Source organism: Marmota monax, unplaced genomic scaffold, assembly GCF_021218885.2.
Source record: "Marmota monax isolate L192 unplaced genomic scaffold, Marmota_monax_Labrador192_F-V1.1 WCK01_AAM20220418_F8-fsc00001, whole genome shotgun sequence".
Lineage (NCBI taxonomy): Eukaryota > Metazoa > Chordata > Mammalia > Rodentia > Sciuridae > Marmota > Marmota monax.
This window is the reverse complement of record NW_026693777.1, coordinates 49,911,286-49,934,627: the sequence shown is the minus strand read 5'-3', so window position 1 is coordinate 49,934,627 and position 23,342 is coordinate 49,911,286. Positions and strand designations below refer to the sequence as shown.

General features: G+C 38.0%; 1 protein-coding gene across 1 annotated transcript in view; it reads left to right on the top strand.

Moving 5' to 3' along the window:
- Positions 1-23,342, top strand: part of Fbn1 (fibrillin 1) — a 225,215-nt gene that overhangs the window by 128,414 nt on the left and 73,459 nt on the right. Inside the window, exons 14-28 of the mRNA XM_046461216.2 lie at positions 503-628; positions 2,114-2,236; positions 5,410-5,532; positions 6,593-6,745; positions 10,512-10,565; positions 12,138-12,263; positions 14,140-14,265; positions 14,807-14,926; positions 15,146-15,283; positions 16,090-16,140; positions 18,429-18,554; positions 21,118-21,345; positions 22,020-22,145; positions 22,268-22,396; positions 23,216-23,341. Coding sequence (XP_046317172.1) covers positions 503-628; positions 2,114-2,236; positions 5,410-5,532; positions 6,593-6,745; positions 10,512-10,565; positions 12,138-12,263; positions 14,140-14,265; positions 14,807-14,926; positions 15,146-15,283; positions 16,090-16,140; positions 18,429-18,554; positions 21,118-21,345; positions 22,020-22,145; positions 22,268-22,396; positions 23,216-23,341 — 1,875 coding nt within the window. The remainder of the gene's footprint in view (positions 1-502; positions 629-2,113; positions 2,237-5,409; positions 5,533-6,592; positions 6,746-10,511; positions 10,566-12,137; positions 12,264-14,139; positions 14,266-14,806; positions 14,927-15,145; positions 15,284-16,089; positions 16,141-18,428; positions 18,555-21,117; positions 21,346-22,019; positions 22,146-22,267; positions 22,397-23,215; position 23,342) is intronic.

The following is a 23,342-nucleotide window of genomic DNA, read 5'->3' as shown; positions in this document are numbered from 1 at the left end:
AAGGAAGATACATAGATATCTCACAGTCACATGATTGATGGTTTTCAGGGGGAATTAAGTGGGTTTTTTAAAATAGCATTTCTGTTTTCCTGTTCTGGTATAGCTGTAATATCTGCCCTTTCAATCATGTATTTAACAACACACACACACACACACACACACATATGCAGACACACACATACACACACACATACTGGCTCAGTAAACTAGCTAGGAAAATGGTAAAGAATCTATTTTGTTTGCGGAATTGATTTAAATAGTCTTAATACAAAGGAAGTTAGATTGAATATGTTTGTATAGGTATATATATTTTTCTGTCATGTGTCTTTCAAACACTAATAATCCTAAACATTGAGTTATTTGGTGCCCAATGTATGTTGAAGAGTATTACTGAGTAATTGAAACCCAAAGCTAAGGCTGTGAGTTTTGAAATGGAGGGAGGAAAAAATAATCTTAAATCCCCTAACTAAAGCTGTTTCTTCCTTTTCTTACTGGACTTTAGACATTGATGAATGTTTACAGAATGGCCGGATCTGCAATAATGGACGTTGCATCAACACAGATGGCAGTTTCCATTGCGTGTGTAATGCAGGCTTCCATGTTACCCGAGATGGGAAAAACTGTGAAGGTAACAAACAGTGTGATAAGCCCATTTCTCTTCTTCCCTTGCAGTCTTGAGATCAGGAGTCTCAAGGCAAATATGTCAAATGTATTTCACATATTGTTATATGAGAAGCAAGCCTACATTTCCATAATATTCCTCTCTATAACTCACATTCATATGAGTCAGATAACATTCTAATATACTGAGAGCTTGCCTCTGAAAAAATCACTAGTGATGAGGAAACTATTATAGCATAAATCATTGCTTTCTAATTTTATCCAATTGGACCATATATATTATGGAATTCTTTTATGAAAAAATTTGAGACACCTAAGCCCATATATTCTCTAGTCGCTTGTAATCCTTTTATTTGAAGTGCCTGCCTAATAATCAAATACTACTAGTCAGTGTCTCAAAATGTCAGATTTGTTTAAGGCTGACTGCTGAGCACCAGCCTTTTCTGTTGCCTCTTGCATTCATCACCTCATTTTGAAATGGGATGCTTCCAAAGTTTTGTTTTTGCTCTTGACAGTCTCCCCTTGATTAGAAAATATGATTATTATTTATGGGTTTTCACCTTGTAGACCTTTAGCAAAAAGTAAAGAATGCTGTTTATCCTGTTTCCCAATGTCTTTGGGAAGGTCCCAAGAATCTATTCATACATTAAAAGAATTTCAAAATTGTTCTTAGAAACATTTTTGGCAAAATACTATCTCAGTGATTCAATTCAGAGACGTAATGCCAAAATTCCTGGTTGGAATAGAATCCTGTTGAAAGAAAGAGAGAGAGAAAGGGGAGTGGGAGAGAGAAAGAGAGAAAGGGAAAAAGGATAATAAATTACTCTGGTCTGACTAAAGCTTGTAAGTGAAGACATATCATGTCTACAGGAGCAAGTGCCTTCCAAGATAGCTGTAATATTACATAAAATAGCATGTCGATGATTTTAAATAAAATTCCCCATAATCAAGGGATCCTAAAGGCTAGCTGGCTAAACTATATTCTATAGTTGAGTTTTGCATTTTAAAAAATCCATTTTTCCTACTCTTATTTAAAATTGCTTCACGCTATAAGCTGTCTTCTGCTTTCCACTTTTTAAAGAATCAAGATGTAGCCTAAATACATTTCAGATTCCTCCTAGTTTTAGCTTTGAAGTAATATGATGTATTAAAGTAATGTGATCCTGTGAAATAAATATATTCACCAGACTGTAAGACTTTTACTAAAACTTTGTGTGTGTACATATATGTACACATATAAATCTAGTTGTTTGCACATATGTCAAAGCTTGAGAACTTGAGATACGTATTTTATATGATCTCTCTTTGTATGATGTAATTTGGATGAAAACCTCAAACATTATAATAACAAAGAAAGAGATATAAGAATAAATATTTTGTACATGCCAAAAAGAAAGAAAGGTGAAGAAATAAAATTATATTCATGCAGGTTGGTTTCCTTTTGTAAGCTTACTCTTTGGACCTCAGGACACTCTATGTATTTATTTTTCAGATATGGATGAGTGCAGCATAAGGAACATGTGTCTTAACGGGATGTGTATCAATGAAGATGGCAGTTTCAAATGCATTTGCAAACCTGGATTCCAGCTGGCATCAGATGGGCGTTACTGCAAAGGTATATGCTACAAAGCTCAAACCCGCATTCTCTGCCTTCTTTTTCTCCACTTTTCCATGTGGATTCTCCCCACATAAAGCATCCCTTATTCTGGATTAGGCATCTTAGCTGGAATTCCTTCTGAAGTCCAGCTATCCAGATAGTGACAGTTTATGACCAGAAGGCCATTCTTATTTCACAAAAGGTATTTGAGTCCTTTCAAAGGAGCCTAAAAGGCTTCAATGTAGCAAATACATAAGCTAAACTGCCGACTGGTCTTCTGATAGATGTGGTTATCTTTCTAAATAAGTGGAGTTCTGCCTCTTCTTTCCAGCTGGGGGTTCAGAGCATTTAGGCTTCTTGATGGTTGTCTTTTCCACCTCTTACATCTTCATGTGGACAAAACATTGTAGATTCTCATTTGCAGTGATGAGATATCAACTTCAGTATCAACTTCCCTGAGATACTAAAGAAACAAGAAACTTTTTTTGTGGTCAATATATTTAAGTTTTATCAAGTTATATAAGCAAAAAGGAAAACAGGATTAAGCAGAAGACAGAAACAAACCAGGAGCCATTATTTAGCTTGATGACTTTTGAAATCATCTCTTTGCTTCAAGTACTGAAGCAGAAATTAAGAGGAATTTTTTTTTTGTTGTTCTGTTGAGGTCAGGATCCTAAGAAGAGTCATCAGAGATAAATTCATGCTTAGTCTTCTGCCTTACGTAGTCAGGGATGAGTGATTCCTGCAGTTGGTTCTGAGATCTGAACTAGAACCAGACTTTTCAAAGACCCTTAAACTCAAAATAGGTACATAAAATCTGCTAAAATGGTGTACTCAGAGCCACTCTCCAGTTCTAGTTGCAGAAGTGTAGCTCATCCAGCTGCTTAAGGTGGAGAAAGCAGGAAAAAGCCATGTGAGGCCTCCTCTCTGAGTGTCCCTAGTGTATGGCTTGGTAAAGGTGTTATGGAAGAAAGCTTTGTATGTGTTCAGTCCTTGGCAAGATGTGCTTTTTCTTGGGGCTTAAAAGAGCTTCTAGGCCTTGGTTGTTTACCTACATTCTCTATGACCTCACATGGGTGGCTCTTAATATTGTGAAAATCTGTCTTCACAGCAAGAGAAAACAGTTGAATTTTTCAAATTTGAGGGAGGAAAATGGTTTCTGTCGTTTTAAGCTCTGTGCTGGGCGGAACTTACATGGGAAGACAGGATTAGTACATGGAAATATTCTACAATGTAAGACAGTACAAAACAAAGTGTCAAATTGTGCAAATTAAGTGCTGAACAAGTTGAAAAAAAAAGAAAGAAAGAAAGAAAGAAAGAAAGAAAGAAAGAAAGAAAGAAAGAAAGAAAGAAAGAAAGAAAAGAAAAGAAAAGAAAGGAAGGCCAAGGGAATGATTGCTGGAATATTTGGAATTAAGCTTCCAAACAAAATAACGGAAGGAAATGTGAAAGCCCCTTTATGAGTGGGACTTCTGCGAGAACGCTTACTCTTCCTGCCAATATGCAGCACACACTAAGGTTCGCTTTTAGTGCCTCAGGGCTGCTGGTGACCCAGGCAGCAGTTCCCCAGCATTAAGTGTGACCAATGCATAATGCTATTTCAGAAGACATTATGACCTCATAGATGGAACTGGTTTTGCAACCATTTGCAACCATTGAAATAATATCTTGTCAATAAAGGGATTGTTCCATTCAAAGCGTTGATGATTCCAATGGTTTGCTTTGACTTTAGCATTCTGGCTTTAAGAGGGAGAAAGAGAGAGAGCATGCAAGCAAGCAAGCTTGCGCTCCGAAGCTGCGGTTCTTCTTTTTTTCTAGTGTATAGAATGTAGAACACACACACACAGTAATAAGACTAACAGAACAAGAAAAGAAAGAATTCTCTTAAATTCTGACTTTCCCCTTTTTTATTCTTTTCTGTAAGACTTTCTCTTAGTGTTAAATATACACTTACTTCTGAGCCCCGCAAAGGTGTGACTATTCAAGGCTGATCAACAATGCTCATTTAATCTCTACAGTGAACTACTCCAATGAACAGCATGGCCTCTCTGATCACTTTCTAAAAGTCGAGGCTGCCAACTCTGAGTGACCTTCCTCTGGATCTCTGTGACATCTTTGTCTCCATTAAAAAGCCCTTGTGTTACTTTTCAGACTGTAGTCTTCACTGTTTTACTGTAGATTTCAACTTGAACAAAAAGATGACTGAAATAACTGAACCAATTTGAGTTCATGGATTTAAATATAACCACTGTTTTAAATACAATCTGTACATGGAATCTTGGACCATCTGAATATATTTTGTGCCAAACAACACAAGCTAAGTAAAACACAGAGGTGTTTCACTCTCAATTTGCCTTTTTAAGGTCAGAAAAAAGGAAATAGTCAGATATACTAGTTGTATATTGTAAAAGGAGTCATTATAAAATGACTTTCTTCTAAGCATCCTGTGTTGTCCAACACACAATTTTAATACCTTTTTCTGTTTCCCTATATTAAAGGAGGAGAAATATCTACTATTACTAGTGTGCATCTAACAAAGTCTTTTAACAGACCCCTCTAAGTTTATACATATGGTAGTACAAAATAAGGAAGACTTTTCTTTGCTGGCTTCTAGTTACTTACAGTGCTGTTATTGGTCCAGAGTCATCATCAAAATCATCTAAGTTCATTTCTGTTCTTTTCTATGTTGTTCCTTTAGGGCTTCAGTTGCTCTCTTTTAACACTTTGTCCCAGAGGGCTAAGGCAAGGGTAGTACTAGATCAGGGACACAGCCCGGGTGTTGAATGCCAAAAGGAAAAGCTTCCTGCCCAGGGCAGAGATGCAGTTTGTTATCAAGCCAGATTTCTGGCACAGCTACCATGGGATGCATTACACAAAACCCTTTGTCTTTCAGCATTTTTCTTCTTCCTCCAATTCTGTTTTGGCCTTTGTGATTTTTATTTTGGACTTAAAAAAAAAATCTCTTGGGAGAATATTTATATGGAAGCTTTTTATGGAAAAGAAATAATCTTAACAATTTTTCTTGTTTTGTTTCTGTTCTTTTAAAGGAAACTGAGAATACATCTCATTGAGCTTGTATTGTTGATGCTGCATGATTTTCCATCGTACCCATTTTCAAGTGTTATAATGATAAACGATATGGTTTAGATAAAAGTCACTTCATTTTTAATCAATGTCTCTTCCCACTGCAGATATTAACGAGTGTGAAACACCTGGGATCTGCATGAATGGGCGCTGCGTGAACACTGATGGCTCCTACAGATGTGAATGCTTCCCTGGACTGGCTGTGGGTCTGGATGGACGTGTGTGTGTTGGTAAGAAAAAGCAATGGCTTGATTTATGATAGAGAGGCACCTTCCATCCATCAACAAAGCCAACCAATAACAAATGCCCTTTACCATAGTGGATAGGATATAATGGATAGTTGCAGAGCAGTAAACCAACAGGGTCAGGTCTCTTCTTGCATAATTGTATATTAATTTAAAGAATAGAAAGATGAGCTGAAATAAAGGGAAAGCCAGGGGACCCTAACCTCTCCTTCTTTCTTTCATTCTCTAAATACACAGCTAACCTCAATTTTCTCCAACTTCTTTTTGTAGATATTTTGTAGACATGCTCACTCTCTCATGGTGAACATCTTAATAATGAATTAAATGACCAAGGAAAGTATAGAATGCAAAGAATATGGATAATTGTGAAACCTGTAAGATAATAGTTTTGTGTGACTTCATAAGAAGTTTGAGCCTGTATAAGAAGATTGAGAAATAGATGCAAATTTTATCCAAATTATTTTTAAGAAAGGTACTCAGAAAACCCTTTGAATTGGGAAAGGATTGAGCATAGCCAGAAACTCCTACCTTGGTGGTAAAGATAACATGGCTTAGTTGACCAACATCTACAGATTTATATAATGAACCTTTTACACATCAAACTTTCTCCTTTTTGGAAAGTACACCTAATTCAGATGTTCAGTAATTGCATGTTTACTTTGGGGTAGGGTGCCTTTCTAATAAAGGTCTTATTTATCATGGTGTGAAATTCAACATTCTTTCATCGTTTATTAAGTGCCTGCTCAGTGCATGCCTAGGGAAGAAAAAAATGAATGAGACATAATCCCAGCACTTAAAGGCCTCGCAGTTTGGTAAACCATGGTAATCCCCAAGAAACTGTCAGAGTCTGGCCATTGGTTTCCACTTTTGGGGAGCTAATGTGTTTTGTTGTTGTTTGTTTGTTTTGACTCCTAGTACCAGAGGCATTCTCAGTGAGTTAGAACAGGGACTATGCATATATAAAGGCAGCTTCAACTCCGATTTGGGGGAGGGGTCTCATGTGTTGAAAGTGACAGTATGATGATAGGTATTTCTTCCTGTTTAGACACACACATGCGGAGCACATGCTACGGAGGATACAAGCGGGGCCAGTGTGTCAAGCCTTTGTTTGGTGCTGTTACTAAATCTGAATGCTGTTGTGCCAACACTGAGTATGCCTTTGGGGAGCCCTGCCAGCCATGTCCTGCCCAGAATTCAGGTATGTGGTATCATGGAGGGGTCCTCACGCTTCTAGCCTTCTGGCTCCATCTGTGATCTTTGCATTTATGGAGGAGACATGGAATGATTACATTATGCTTTCCAGGTACACCATGAACCTTACTGGGGCCTTGGCAAGGTCTAGCCAGTGTCTCCTTACATTTGACTCACCCTCTCCTCACAATCATTTGTAGTAGGCAGTATGTTTATGCCTCCCGTGTGAACTCTGCCACCTCAATAATAGTCATGGTCTGTAGAAAACATGCAAGTTCATGATGTTTGCATTTTGCAGGAGCTAACTATTATAAAAGCAGAATTTTATATGGTGTAAAAGTAAATAATTTTCAGACTACCTGAATATTTCCAGCAGTTTCCCAGAAGGCCATTTGTGAATTTTTTCACATCCCATTTGTTGATTTTGGTGTGCTTTTCTTAAATGATTTTATTCAACCTTGGGGAAAAAGTATTTTCCTGGTGGCATGACACAGTGAAAAGAGAACTGGATGGTGAGTCAGAATTCTGCTCCCTGTTCACAGGCAGACAAATTACTTAATTGGGTGTTTAGTTATTTGTACATTTTTTTTTCTCATTTAAGGATTTGAAATAACTTACATTAACAAATATGATTATAAAATAGAACAATAAGGAAAATGGATTTTTGGTCTTCTAGAAAATGAGTTGCCTTAGATAATATAGAAGGTTCTATGCAGTTGCAAATGATTTGTAAAGCAAAAATAGTTTATTGAAATTAAAACAATAGACTATCAATATTTGAACATGATTTTAAGGTAGTTTAGCAGATGACTTCTAAAGTCCTAAAATAAAGTTAGGCCTAATATTGAAAATACTTTGTTCCAGTGGGTCAGTTTACATATGAGATTCAGTCTGTTCATTTCTGCACTAAATAAAATGAATTAAAGATTAACCCATAATTTTAAAAGATCTGTTATTTTTAAAAATGTTAATCTTTGAAGCTAGAGAGTTAGAAATTAAAATATACTATGAGACACTAAATATGAAGGGAAGACTGTTAATAAAATGAGGAATGTCAATTGAAAGAAAGCCTTATTTTGACTTTTTACTTCACTAAGTGAATAAGATGCAAATTATCATTTATATATGATCAACAATGAACTAAGTACATGTTTAATATACTCCAATTATACATAAACATCATTCCTTCAAACCAAAATACTTTGATGCAACTTTATAGTTGTGTGTTATTAATACCATCCTTTGCCTGTTAACTATTCAAATACTTTTCTTACATACTGTAAATTTATATGATAGATGAGTGTCATGAAAGCTGACCCACACAGTGTAGGTGATTTGTTCATGTTGATTTGGTCATGTTGAGGTCCAAGACTTAGAATCCAGGGAACTTGATGCATACAGTTTTTTGCTTTGACATTTTCCTCTGGACCAAATGCCTCTCCAAAAAATTCTTATGATACATAGGGGAATGGTGAGGGTTTAGAAAAAATATGACCAAAATAGACTTGATTTCTCTAAGCAGTAAAGCTTGAAGAGAGTTAAACTTGAGGCCCAGGTCTGCTAACTTCTGATTTTTATTTGAATGAATTTGCAAAGAAAGGTCCATCCGTGGAAGTGGTTTCGTTCAGTTTGATTTCTCCACCTCTTTGGTGGATGAAAATTTCAAACCATGAAAGATCCAAACATGAGATAATCCCTCATTTCAGGAGAGAGAGGGAATTAAAAAAAAATTATTGGTACAATATAATTATACATATTAGTGGTATTCATTGTTATATATTTATACACACACAAAATAATTGAGCTAAATTGAAAAAAGGGATTTTTTTCATATTTTTATTGGTGTGTTATAGTTATACATAATGGTGGGATTCATTGTTCCATATTTATGCATGCATATAACAATATAATTTGGCCACTATCATTTCCCAGTATTTCCTCTTTCTCTCCTCTCCTTCCTTCTTTCCTCTACTCTACTAATCTCCTTTCCATTTTCATGAGATCTTGGGAGATTTTTAAAGGTACTGAAAATATCCACAAAAAATGTCTTTAATCCATTGAATGAGAAATTGTAACTGTGCAACCTCTAAAGTTATCAGTGAGTGGAGCAAGCTACATATGAAGCTATTTCTCACTGACTAGAGAAGCTGATTTACATGGCTCAGCAGGCCCTCTTACTTCCTCAGCCTTCAGACAGTGGTGTTTACTCCTCACAGAAACTAGTCATTTAAGCCTGCCTGAGTACAATTCTGGGAGTTTTCCTGTGTGACCCCAATACTGCCGTCTCCATGATGCTACCTTGAGGTAGCTCAGCAACATCTACTACTTCAGTGTTTGAGCTGTACACAGTTACATGTTATCTCATTAGATTTATAGACCTGTCATATGAAATGGATATCATTAGCCCCAATTTGCAGAAAAGGAAACTATCAGAGGGAAAGTATTTGCTACCCAGCAATAAGCACAGTCTTCAACATTCAAACCCATGATGATCTGAATTCACCTCAGAGTCTAGTGCCAGAACCTGCTCAAATGAAAAATAATGGAGACAATACTTTGATTCCATTTAGGCCAAGCATCAGATAATCTAAATTATCTGTGAAAGTGCTTTTTACAAAACTGGTATGCTCTTGTTTTGTTTTATTATTTTAATTAATTGCTTATGTGAAAGAATAAAAAGGACCTTTTTTCTCTTTTTCTCTGGTACCCACCTTTCCATTTGTGCCTTTGTTGGCCTCTTTTATGATGATTTAAAAAAGAAAGAATTTTACTTTTTTTGTCATATTAACATTTGTTAGGTGACACACTTCTGAAGGATTCACCCTTAAACTTATGTTTGTAGAACTCATTTGTATCTGCTGTCATCAAAATGCAAATCTCTAGCCTATGGAAATACAAGAACTATTTGCTTTAGCAGTGAGGTTCAGCCAGCCTCTGAAAAAGAGGCCCATTCCTAATATCCAGTTGTCTTTCCACTTAAGCACTAGAGATAGTGGCTGCCAAAAATCATGGGCAACTGAGGGACATGTTACTTTCCTTTCCTTGCATAAAATATGACTCTAGTTATTTCTCCATTCACTCTGTGTTCACTGAAATATTATTGGGACTATTTGTAAAACACTGTATACTTTTAATAAATTTTCTACATATCAAAATTTTTTTAAAAGATCTCACATTTTGATACTAAGCAATGCTTTCCCTTTGAATTTATCTTAGAGAATGCATCTACTATCCTGATGAATATTACCTTTTAAAATACAGTTTGAACACACACAAGAGTAGACACCTTGTTGCTGTTCTTCTGAGGGGAGGCTCGAGAATTTGCAGAGAAAATTGAAAAAAAAATATTGGGAACTTGATTGTACTGAAAAAAGAGCTTGCACTCAGAAACAAAATTATTCCCAAGATGGTGGGAGAAAGTTTTATTAACAGTTAAGAAACCACATTTTAACAGGCACATTTCACTGTAAAGTGTAAAGTGTTCCCTGGTGAACCAAATCAAGTTATGGGAAAAAATACCTTTTCCAAAAGTGCTTTGCACAAGGAATTGCTATAACTTGCCTGTATCCTTCAAAGTCGATTTCCTCAGTGATGCGGATCCTTTAAAAAAGAGCCTGGTATAAAGGTGACTCCCTTAAGAGATGCCTCCTTTCCCTTTACCACGTTATTTTGGTTCTGCTCACTTTGGAAGAAATGATGTGTGCAAAGCCAAGGGCAGGATTGACCTGTTCTGCAAACAAGGGAATCATTTACTATCTGTTAATTTATTGCAGCGGAGTATCAGGCACTCTGCAGCAGTGGGCCAGGAATGACGTCAGCAGGCAGTGGTAAGGATTCGTTTCAAATTTACTACCTTAAGCATGTGCCGAGGCAGCATCTGGCCTTCCTGTGGGTTTTCAGTTGGTCCCTTGACACTAGTCTGGCCTGGCTCCTCTCTGGCCATCATTGCATGATATACCTGGGATGCCTAGAAGTCCCCATGGCAGAGCCACTATGCCCGCCCAATGTTTCCTGGGATTTCAGAATGTGGGTGTGGGGCTTGCTCGCTGAAGGGGCTGGGATCTCTCCCAGGGCACTTGATCAGGGAACATAGGATGAGATGAAATGATTGTGGTTGTTCTTTCTTGAAAAGAGGCAGCCTGGACCTTCTTTAGATTTTCCTCCATCAAGTATACCTCATGATTATGTGCTGATAGAACTATCTCTGTCTACATACTGAAAGATTTCTTATCTCTCAAGGACTTGGTCATTATAAGGTGACAATAAGGAGCCATCTTATATGTCATAGCAAGCAGTGACAGCAACCAAGTTGGAAGAAAATAAGATGCTTGTGTAGGAGTTAGAACTAGAGAAATGTTGGGGCCATAAAAAAATTAAAGAAAAATGAAAAAACTAGAACAAATGTAAAAAGAGGTGACAAGAAAGAAGAAGGGATTGGCTTACTAATATTAAATTAAATGATTTGATTAATAGAGTTCTAGTGAACTGGTAGAATTAATTGTCAATTCATTCAGTATGTATGGATGAAGACAAGGAGTGGATATTTGAAGGAGAAAAGAGGAGAAATCAAGAAATTTGTAACAAATTTGGAGCTAGTGGGTAGACAGTAACAAGTTGTAATAGGAACTTGGAGAAGGAAAAAAAAGTCAACCCTAATTTTTAAAAGGTTCCAGCAACAGGATTTGAGGCTACCCATGCACTCATGGTCATTCTGCATCTCCTTCACTCCTAGAGCTCTGTTTAGTCTTTGAGAGCTCAGAAGAGAGAGGACCCAGCTCATGAGGGCAGGGAAGTGAAGGCTTTTGTTTGAGCTGGCTTTTGATAAAAAAAGAGACCTGCTCCAGGCATTACCTCCACAGAGTGAAGAGGGCACTGTGTGTTCACAGAGGAGTGAGAAGTTTGGAGCAAATAAACAAAGGCTTCATATTTCAATTTAATCTTGAGGATATTATTGAACCCACAAAAGTTTGAGTCAAGGGTATGGCATGATCGTCTTGCTTTTAGGATGCTCAGAATGGTGCAGTGTGGAAGGAAAATGGAAGAGGGAAGGGCTGGGGGCCAGGAAACCAGGGCTAGGGACTTGAGCTCTGTAGTGGATCTACTTTTCCATCTTGGTGCTTGAACCAGAAGTCCAGGATGTCTCTTTCAGCTTGATTCAGGAGGTAATCTTGAAGTTCTAGCTCAGATGCGGGTTTCTTCTCAGGGACTGGTGGAAGGAAGACTTGATTTAGTTATATCTTAAAATGAGAAAAAGGGTATGAGCTTTCCTCTTCTAAGTGAACCCTCCAACCCTCCTTAAATTCCAAGTCTATTACATTTATTGTGCTGTTTATTTTTTTAACAGTTAATTTGATGTTTATTTTAGAATGTCATTGATTTTGAACTTTTTGGTGGTGCAGATATAAATGAATGTGCATTAGATCCTGATATTTGTCCAAATGGAATTTGTGAAAATCTCCGTGGGTCCTACAAGTGTATATGCAATTCAGGATATGAAGTGGATATAACTGGAAAAAACTGTGTTGGTAAGAAGTTCCACCTGTTTTCTAAGACACTTCATGTATAATGTATCCCTTCTTTCATTGCTTGGAGGAAACTGCTTCTGATTAACTTAAAGGACTAAGCAGATGAATTCTTTACACTTCGTGTGTTAGCACTGCATTTACGTGTCTTAATAGCAAACATTCATATAACTGAATCTTGATAGTTTTTATTAATAGCCATGTATCAGATTCACTCCATAAAAGAAGCTTCCATAAAAGGAGCTTCTTAGATATTATAAAATGCAAAGATTTTGAGCCATTCTCATATGGCTACAAAGTCATCACTACTTTCAATAAGAGAGAAACAGTTCTTCCAACCACTTATTGGATTTAATCAGAATACAGCTTATTTTCGGTAATAACTACTGTTTCCTAAGTTGAGCAGTAGTGGCTTTGATGCTCTAATAGTCTTTATTTATTTATTTTATTATTTTTTTAAATACACGACAACAGTGGAATGCATTACAGTCCTTATTATACATATAGAGCACAACTTTTCGTATCTCTGTATGTAAAGTATGTTCACGTCAATTTATGCCATTATACATGTACTTTCTTTTGCATTACAATTCTTAATACACATATATACCACAATTTTTCATATCTCTGTTTGTATATAAGGTATGTTGACACCAATTCAGGTCTTCATACATGTACCTTGAATAATAATGATGACAGTCTTTAATGAAGTTACCAGCCAGTAACTAAATGAATCAGTTGGTTGGGAAGAAAATGTTCAACATGGGTCAGTTTCTTCCTAGACCAGTATTTTGTGAAATGCATTGTCCATTCTGTAGTGGAGTGACATATACCTCAAGTTTTCTGAAGCTGAGCTTCCAAAGCTAACATACTCATTTTTATAGAATATGCCAGACTGTGCCAAAACTAAAATGTAAGATGGTACATCTTTTTGATTGGGAGGCCAAACACATTTTACATACGAGCAAACATATGTTATGGAATAGGACAAAAATTAATATACTTTAAGATGAACTAGGGGACCTCAGATATATTTTTTTACTGCATGATGTACCTGGGATGCCTAGAAGACCCCATGGAAGAGGCACTATGGCCCACCAGGTGGGTCCTGGGATGAAAAAAACTGTATTGGTAAGAAGTTCCATCTCTTTTCTAAGACAGTTCTAGCTGATGATCTAATCAGACCCTCTCAATGCATAAAAAATTCCTTATAAATGTCTAGCCCATTTCATAGGCTGTCTGGAATAATTTAGCTCAAAGGGATATTACAAACTGCATAATTTCTACATTCCCTATAGTAATTCCTATGTTAAATCTTGTTTTTTCTTCGGATAGTCATATTATTCAGCAGGAAACAAGGAGTTTTCCTCAGTCCTCTGAATTGCAAGTCTGAATTCCCATGACAATTATAAACACTACAAATTGCTTCATACTTTGTAAACATAACTGGAGACAATTTAAATTATTTTAAGGAAGAAATGCCCATCCCAGAACTAATGCATATCAAAGATGGACCACACTTTCTAAATATTTATCTAGTTTCTTAACACAATAAAATTGGTTCTGAGTCTGACACAATGAAGCAATTATACAAAGCAATGATAAATGATTTCCAGCAAACCCAGGTTTTCTTCATACTAAAGAAAGTGAATTAAACATTGTCTAGTGACCTAAGGCTTTGTAGATATCTGGTTTTGATAACCAGGTCAAGCTTCTATTTTCCTAAAATTACCTCATTTTGTGAAAACCAATGGAATAGGAATTTTACCTGTTTTGGTGTAATTAATCATATCATTTTAAAAGATCTAATCTAAAAGAGCAAAGAAGTTGCTTTCAAGAGATGGGCTCTTTCAAATGTTCATTTTCATTGACTTTGCAGATATTAACGAATGTGTGCTGAACAGTCTACTCTGTGACAACGGACAGTGTAGAAACACTCCTGGAAGTTTTGTCTGTACCTGCCCCAAGGGATTTATATATAAACCTGACCTGAAAACCTGTGAAGGTAAACCATATGTTTTATTCTTATAATATGTACTTTGCTTTCTTTTGGAATGTCGTTGGAAAATCACAAGAATAAATTAGAGTCACTTCTATTTTAGACAATCATGCCCATTTTTAATTGAAGTCCTGTGGCTCTAAATGGCACTTGTACACACTTTGCAAGCCACTGATGGTATTTGTCTTCAATTGGTGTATTATTTACCATTTAAATGCCACTGTGTTCATTTTGCCTGGCATGTTATTTGCTATCACTTAATAAACGAAGACAATATTATACATGTCCCATTTGAATTCATAATTTGGGATCACATTGTACCTTTGTCCCACACTTTCTGAATGAAAAGATTCAGCCAATTACTAGATTCCATACCAAACAGAAATATCAGTTAGTATTTTGGCATTTCATCTAGTAGAGAAAAACTATCCAGTCCAAGTTTTGCTATCTGATGAAGAGTGTATGGTAGCAATCAGGCCAAAAGCAAAACACTCCTTTATGCCCAAGACTGGCTTTTAGCAGTAATGTAGACCTGTTTTTGTTTCAGACATTGATGAATGTGAATCAAGTCCTTGCATTAATGGAGTCTGCAAGAACAGTCCTGGCTCTTTCATTTGTGAATGTTCTTCTGAAAGTACTTTGGATCCAACAAAAACCATCTGCATAGGTATTTATCTTTCTGAGAATGATTTTTTTATGTTTATTAGTGCTGCTATACTTAACATCAACTTTTGCTGAGAAGAGTTTAAGTGTGGGAGCAGCATTTAAAACCATCAGTGTTTCTTGTTTTGTCATGCTATTCCTGCTATAAGTCCAATGTGCATGTTTGAATTTTTGAAATAGGTTCTACTAAATATCCATTAAATATCATCCTCCTCCCCTGCAGAAACCATCAAGGGCACTTGCTGGCAAACAGTCATCGATGGGCGGTGTGAGATCAACATCAATGGAGCCACCTTGAAGTCCCAGTGCTGCTCTTCCCTCGGTGCTGCCTGGGGGAGCCCGTGCACCATATGCCAAGTTGGTAAGAGAAATGGTGCTGTTCCCCCCGCCCTCATCCACTGGTCGATGTGCATAGAAAGGGAAAGATAAGTATTTTATTTATTTAAGTTCACCTGGGAATTTTGAAGGATTTGATTCTGATGGCCTCAATGAAACATTCTTGAATAGGAAATCAGAGAAGTGTCAAGTACAATAATTTTATGTGATTTGGTTAATTTCTATCTCAAAATGATGATGGGGTTAGTTTGTGAGTCTTCCTTGAGGCACCAGTTCCTGGTAAGGGTCCTGAGCTTTTAGCAATTCCAGCTTTTCTTCCAAAACTCTAATTGTTATAAAGAAACCAACATTTATGACTAAGCTTTATAAGGGTTTCTGCTCAACTTCTAAATCTGTTGGGAAGCTGAGGTTTGAGAGCCTCGCTAATCGTTTGCTGATCCAATGTTTTAATATATCAGTGTGTGAATTTATGTGATGTGAATGCTGTGGGGCTTGAGACCTCCAAATTCTTGGCTTTCTGCCCCTTTTCATTTTGTAGTAGTCTGATTCCCATCTTCAGGATAATAGAAAGAAACTTGCGCTGGGTTTCCTTCTTAACTGTCACCTTAGTGTGATGTAACTTTGTATCTTTTGAGATATCTTAGAGGAACTGAGCTTTATCATAGGAGACTTTCATTTTTGTTCTTCCTCACCTATGCAATCTCAGAAACACTGTATCTCATCCTTATTCATAACATCTAATTCCTGTTCCAGGTCCTCTTTTGTGTTTGTTATAATACATCATAACTACAAAGTCTGGATATTGTCACCTTTCTTTTTTCCCCCCCACAGATCCCATATGTGGTAAAGGCTTCTCAAGAATTAAAGGAACACAATGTGAAGGTATTTCCAATTATTTATAAACCATACATTTCTGGGTGTGTGAAGAATGCTTGTGTTAACTTGTGCTGGCTAAAGAGGTCCTATAACTTCACAGGGAGAAATACACAGCATAGGAAAAGAATGACAAGAACTGCAAAGCAGAGCAGATGTTAAGTTCACAAGCCTGTATGGTGCAGTTCCCAGTGTCAGAGCACTATGGCCAAAGGTCAGGGGGGCTGAAAATGTTTAGGTTGACTACGGTTTAGAGTGACTGCACTTTCAACATGCCATTTATCAGGAAGAGGAAAGCAGGAAATTTTTGGTGAAGCTGTAAAATTTGTATTTCCTTGGCTCTCCCTGGGCCTTGTTTGTTTGTTTCATGCTCATGGCTGACTTAGAGGGATGCACTCCCTTGCCTCTTTTTTGAGTCTGGGTGGATTCTCTCCAGTTTGCAGTGATTCTTCCTCATGGAGTCCCAGATAGATATAGGTCATGGTGACTAACACAATCTGACATGACACAGCAGCTGAAATATTTTAAAAACAGCAATTAGTCCCATATGTGGGATGAAATGAAGTTCTTTCCCTGTTAAAACAAAGAACACTACAACCCCCACCCAAGGTCTTGCTTTCCAAATGATGACTGAATCCTTTGGCCTTTTCCTGGTCCAGACCCGCTATAATAACTTATCTGAGCTCAACAGCACATTTTGGTATTTGAGTGGCCAGAATAACAACAACAAAACAAGCAACTAAACAAAAACCAGAAAGGTATAGTTTCTCCACTCCAAGGAAATATACAGAAATTTTTTCAACATTCCTGGCTTAGAAAGTTATTTCTTCAAAATAGGGACACAGTTTGTGTGTTTCTTAACTAATGTTCTCCTTTTTGGCACTGGCAAGTAAGTACCTTTCTTTGGACTAACTGGATGATGAATGTTTTTCCAAATTAAGTACAGTGAGCACACGGCTCCCATTAAGCAGACAGGGAAGGATTGGTCCACTTGAGAGAGATTGGGTGAGTGATGAATGGATGCACATGAGTGAGCACCTTTGGACTCTCCTTGATCCAGGCAGGGACCACCATGATATTGCCAGGATATCATGAGACCACTGCTAGGTTAGAACTAGTTACATAATTTCTAGTGATTTAGCACTTATCAAAAGAGACTCCTGACTGACCCACATATCCCTCAGGATTATTTTCTGTGCTCATCTTCAGGCAGTTCTTTTCTTTGCTAGCTTGAAATAGCAGGTTTCTAATTCTCTGTTTCTAGACACACATGCTAGGCAAGCACTCTACTGCTGAGCCATAACCCCAGCCCTATAGATAGAACTTCTAAGTTTTATGAGACACCTCATCTCATAAAGCTAATTATATGGCCCCTGGGAACATCACCTGTTTATAGCTACTAGATCTGTCCCCAAGAACTCACATACCCACTCTCTGACTCAAAAGTTACCCCTGAGACTGATGGAGAATCTCTTTTATTATTAGTAATAGGTTGCTATTTAGACACCCTAGAAATTCTATGTGAACTGCTTGTATGGAAACTAGTTTTTTGAACTTATCAGCTTCAAAGTGTCCTTTTCTTTTTTTTTTTTTTTTTTTTTTGGTTGGAGACCCAAAGTTTAATATGATGGTAACCAGAGGGAAGACAGAGAATGTTGGCCCAGTGGGGCATGCAGGGATGGATGCAGTAGAAGCTCATAGAAATTTCACTAGACTTCTGTTCTAATGAAATAGCAAACAATCTTCATCTTAGATGGAAGAGAAAGATTTTGGTGAATTAAGGGCAGCAAAAGCATTTGAAATAATCATCTAGGAAATTAGGAGAAATATGTAATTATGGTAACAACAATCAAACAATATGATGAGTTCTGATTTTTTTATCTCATAGTATAATCAAAGTGTGTACATTAGCTGACATGGAGTAAAATGATTCATGTTTAACCATCCCCTTACCATAATATCAAACCACCAATATCTCCCCCCCCATACCGCCTCCTTCACTTATGCTGTTTGGTTGAAATTTACATGAAATTACATGTAAAATATTTGACCAAAAGAAAATAGCAAACAGTTGTCTAACCATATGTCATACTGAAAATGTGATCGTGAAGTTAATGATTTTGTAAAGTCCAAGGAATCTAATTTGTTCCCAAGCACAGACAAACCCTGTGGCATCCTCCACAACTGCAAAGTGGCCTTTTCTATTGTGAGAATAATTATGAGTCTATAAGTGGACTAAGGTAAAATTACCTTATACATGTATGTTAACTTCATGCTTTTTTTCCTTTTCTTTTTAGATATAGACGAATGTGAAGTGTTCCCAGGAGTGTGCAAAAATGGCCTGTGTGTCAACACCAGGGGATCGTTCAAGTGTCAGTGTCCCAATGGAATGACTTTGGATGCCACAGGAAGGATCTGCCTTGGTAAATACTGAGCTCATTTTTCTAATAATCCTTTCTTAAATATTCAAAACTCTTAATAAGACACAGCTGAATATTTGGTTCTAAGCACCAAATTCAGACTGCAACATTAGGATCCATGGTGATTTCCTTGACAGATGGCCTTCCTAACTCAAGTTTTATGTTCCCCTTTACAAAAAGTGTATAGAAAAGGTTATTGAGAAGAAACCTTAGGCCTTTGTTGTTATATAGATATTCCTTAAATCAGTCTTATCACAGCTGTTATTCCAGAGTTCTGAGATCTGTCCCCAGATGCCATGGAATATAGGATACCAGGTGAATGGTGACAAGAAGATCAACATTTGCACTTAATAGAAAACTATAACCAATGACTTCTAGACATGTCCTGTCATTGGCCAGAAAGACAGGTCCTTATAGCAAATGCATGTGGGTATCAGGAGCAAAGATACCACTGCCTTGGGGAGTAAACCTGAGGGAATCCAGAGCTATTGTCACTGCCAGTTAGGTGGGATCCTCCAGGCCAACTGCTGGAGTCCAAAGAAGCACCTCAAACCCAGTCATCCCATCAGAATGAAATGGAAGAGATTGGATGCGGAATCCAGAATGCTGTCTTTAGAAGGCTGACCCAGGGGCAGCAAATTTAAGTGCCACTTATGCTATCCAGCAGCATTTCTTGGTATAACTACTGTAGCTTCTGACTGTCAGGAATATGCCCCTTATATTGCTCATATCTGAGCCCATGACTCTGGAAATGGTGCTCGGCTTTTGCATATCTGAAACTAAACCACTCTAAGAGCATCACTAGTCAGTGTAGGAGGTGAAAAGAGTTCATGCAGTTCAAGGTTTTGATCATTTACAAATTAGAGCTAACAAACCTTTATAGAGAGAACTTTTTAAATATATATTTTAGTTGTAGGTGGACACAGTACCTTTATTTTATTTATTTATACATGGTGCTAAGGATGGAACCCAGGGCCTCACACATGCTACGCAAGCACTCTACCGCTGAGCCACAACCCCAGCCCTACAGAGAGAACTTTTAAACTTAAGGCATACGCAATATGAAATAGAAGGGCAAGTTCAGAGCCCAGAAGCTTTTTGTAACTGAGAATGTCAGTTAATCACATTCTTAGTTTTAGTTTCTTTGTTTAGGGGGAATCAGCATTTAATAAAAATCTTCCTCTAGGTTCTTCAGTTATTTAATTTAGGATTTGTTTTTTAATGACCCATCTTGATATAGGCAAAACTGAACATAAAGTTGAAACTTCAGCAACTTTCCATCCGAGAGGTTCAGACATTGCAGTGAATAGTCAGTAATCCCATGGCAAAAGAGACAGAGAAGAAAGAGGACAACTTACATTTTAATTATACTTTAGTTTTCAGGTGCATAATCTCACCTGAGCTTCACAGTACCTCCTGAGAGATGGGTGCAACATTATTTAACAAATGTAGAAATTAATGATCCAGGTAATCATTTGTCTAAGACAAACAACTTAGTTGTAGAACATTTCCAGAATCCAGGTCTTCTAGGCCTTTGGTCTTTCTATTCTTCCTCACAATGCCATGAATTTGGAGTTGGGGCAAGAAGAATTCTATTTGTATCCTGAAGAAATGTGCACATGATCACATGTTGAGGTGAAAGGAATACTTGAGAAGAGTGGATGGCTTTTCTGTGCTGTGGTTCCTCCAAGTAGGGCAGACTTTACAAAATGAAGTGCATCTGAGGAAGAGGTGATGGAGCTAGCTTAGATGTGCTCCAACAACAAAGAGTGCAGTTTGCTTTACACTGGGGAGGACATGCCAAGACATTCTGGACTGTATGACTTAGTGCTATATGTGTCAGGGAGCACTGTGGGGGTTTTCAGAGTACCACTCCTTATGTAAGACTATTAGAAAGTACCTGAGGTTGAAAGGGAGCTTTCTTCAAATAAGAGGGGCAAATATGGACCTACAAAGAAAAGAGAGTGCTTATTAGTCAGGAATATTTACCACACATTTGGTTTCTTTTGAAGGAAAAGACTTATTCCAGTCAATAAGTAGATAGAAAATTTGTCCATGTATTATCCTTTGCCTAACAAAATTTGCAGTTAGGGGTAGTAAAAACAGAGTGGCCCTCTGTGTTAGTCAGTTTTTCATCACTATGAAAAAATTACCTGATGAGAATAACTTAGAGGAGGAAAAGTTAATTTGGGCTCATGGTTTCAGAGCTGTCTGAAACCATGGTTGGCCGTCTCCATTGCTCTGGACCTGAGGTGAGGCATAGGATCATAGTGGAAGGGTGTGGCAGAGGAAGGCTGCTCAACCAGGGACAAAATATAATTCTCAAGGGCATGCCCTCAGTGACCTACTTCTTTCAGCCACCCCCCACCCAGTATTCGATTTGAAATATTAATCCATCAAATAGATTAATCCATCAAATGGATTAATCCACTGATGAGATTACAGCTCTCATAATCTCATCATTTCACTTCTGAACATTCCTGCATTGCCTAAAATGAGCTTCTTGGGTGATACCTCATATCCAAACCATAGCTCCCTCCTCAGCCTCCCTCTGTTCCTCTGACAGATATCCGCCTAGAAACATGTTACCTGAGGTATGATGATGAGGAGTGCACTCTGCCTATTGCTGGACGCCACCGCATGGATGCCTGCTGCTGCTCTGTAGGTGGAGCCTGGGGCACGGAGGAGTGTGAGGAGTGTCCCATGAGAAACACCCCAGAGTATGAGGAGCTCTGCCCCAGAGGACCAGGATTTGCTACAAAAGATATTACAAATGGAAAACCTTTCTTCAAAGGTACAATGTTTTGAATGGTCAATTGGTTTTCTTTTTAGACCAACAGGTGCCTTTTCATGATCCCAGAGTTCTACTAACAGAAAAATTACCATGAACATTATCAGTGTGGCCATCCTTTGGTCATCTCAGCATGGATTTTTAGCTTTCTGAATTATATATGGCAAAACGTTTACTCTGTGATAGACCGTCCCCACTTCCACTTCTCCAGATTTCCCCGGGGTCTCTTGCTTCTCCTATTTAGTCATTAAGTGGTAAAATAAAATTTTCTACTATCCTAAGCCAGAAGTAAATCAAAGAAAAATCTGCCAGGAAAATTTACATGCCATCTACTAAAATCAAGTGATATGACCATCTGTCTCTTGGCTTGAAGCATCCATATCACTGCCACCCACCGTAGTGTATAATGGAGGGTAAGTGGTGTAAGAAACCAGTGCTAAGTCCTCTATTCAAATGCAGCAAATGTCATTTCTCAAGCACACTTTGCTTCTCTAACAATGTTTTCTATAATGGAGAAGTTGAAAAGGCTAGAGATGTTTATAAAGTCATGCCTTATGGGTCATCACACATTCTTTGAAATGAGTATTGCTACCATCTCAACTTACTGGGTAAGTTAACTCACTGAGACCACCCAACTGGTTGCTTATAAACTTTTCTCCCCCATGTTTTTCTTGAAGATATCAATGAGTGCAAGATGATACCCAGCCTCTGCACCCATGGCAAGTGCAGAAATACCATTGGCAGCTTCAAGTGCAGGTGTGACAGTGGCTTTGCTCTTGATTCTGAAGAAAGGAACTGCACAGGTCAGTGTGAGCTTCCAGGGGCAAGAGAGGTTACATTCTTTAAAACCCATCCTCTTTCATATTGCCACAAGTGTTAAGGCCATCCCATTACTCATTTGCTGCCACTTGTTCTTTTTGTGCAGATATTGATGAATGCCGCATATCTCCCGACCTCTGTGGCCGAGGCCAGTGTGTGAACACCCCAGGGGACTTTGAATGCAAGTGTGATGAAGGCTATGAGAGTGGATTCATGATGATGAAGAACTGCATGGGTAGGTTTGTGGTCATGTGATCCACACAGGAAGAAAAGGAATTCAAGAAGCTTGGGTGCCTCATAGCCTCTGTCACAGGTTCTTCCAGCTGCCTACCACACTGTGCTCCTGACCAGGGAGTCAGAAATCAGTCTGTGGTAGAGGGAGAGTGACATGCAGAAGAAGTGAGGGAATTTGTGTTGTAGGGTTGTGGGTAACTTTGAAAATCAGTTGTGATCCCTTGAGAAGTGAATTCAATGCCTGGAATAGACAGTACATTGAGAACCATTGAAACTTAAGCTATAAAAGAAGTCCCATTAGAGGACTTCTGGCTTTTACCCAGCATTTCTAGAAAAAAGAGATTGATTAATCTGACTGCCTTAGATCAGATTCCCTTAAAAAAACAGAGTCTGAAATGAGGATTCTTGCAAGAGTGTTTTGTTTTGCGAGAGTGTTCTGGGGAAGAGCCTGTCAGGAAGTGAGAAAGTGAGAGGAGCAAGGTTAGTGCAAGAGAAGAAGATAAGCCAAGCATTTGGCTGTCTTGCAACTTTAGTCTGATCCCACAGGAAGCTCTGGGGTATATATGGCCCCAGAGAGGTGTCCCATGTTGAGACAAGGTCAAGATTTTAATCTTCCATGTCAGTTCAATCAATTTTTCACCAGGGGTGGTCACTGGCTTGGGAGAGGGGTCCAGTCTCTCACATCCTAGGCATTTTTGAGTGTGGTGGACTGGCCATTAGCAGCCAGGACTCCCAGCAACTGAGGGATGGTAAAGGGGATGGCCTGGAAAGGGAAAGGGACCCACCAGTGTATTAAACACAGGTCATTTCCATTTTTCAGATATTGATGAGTGTCAGAGAGATCCACTCCTCTGCCGAGGCGGTGTTTGCCTTAATACAGAAGGCAGTTACCGCTGCGAATGCCCACCTGGTCATCAGCTGTCCCCAAACATCTCTGCATGTATTGG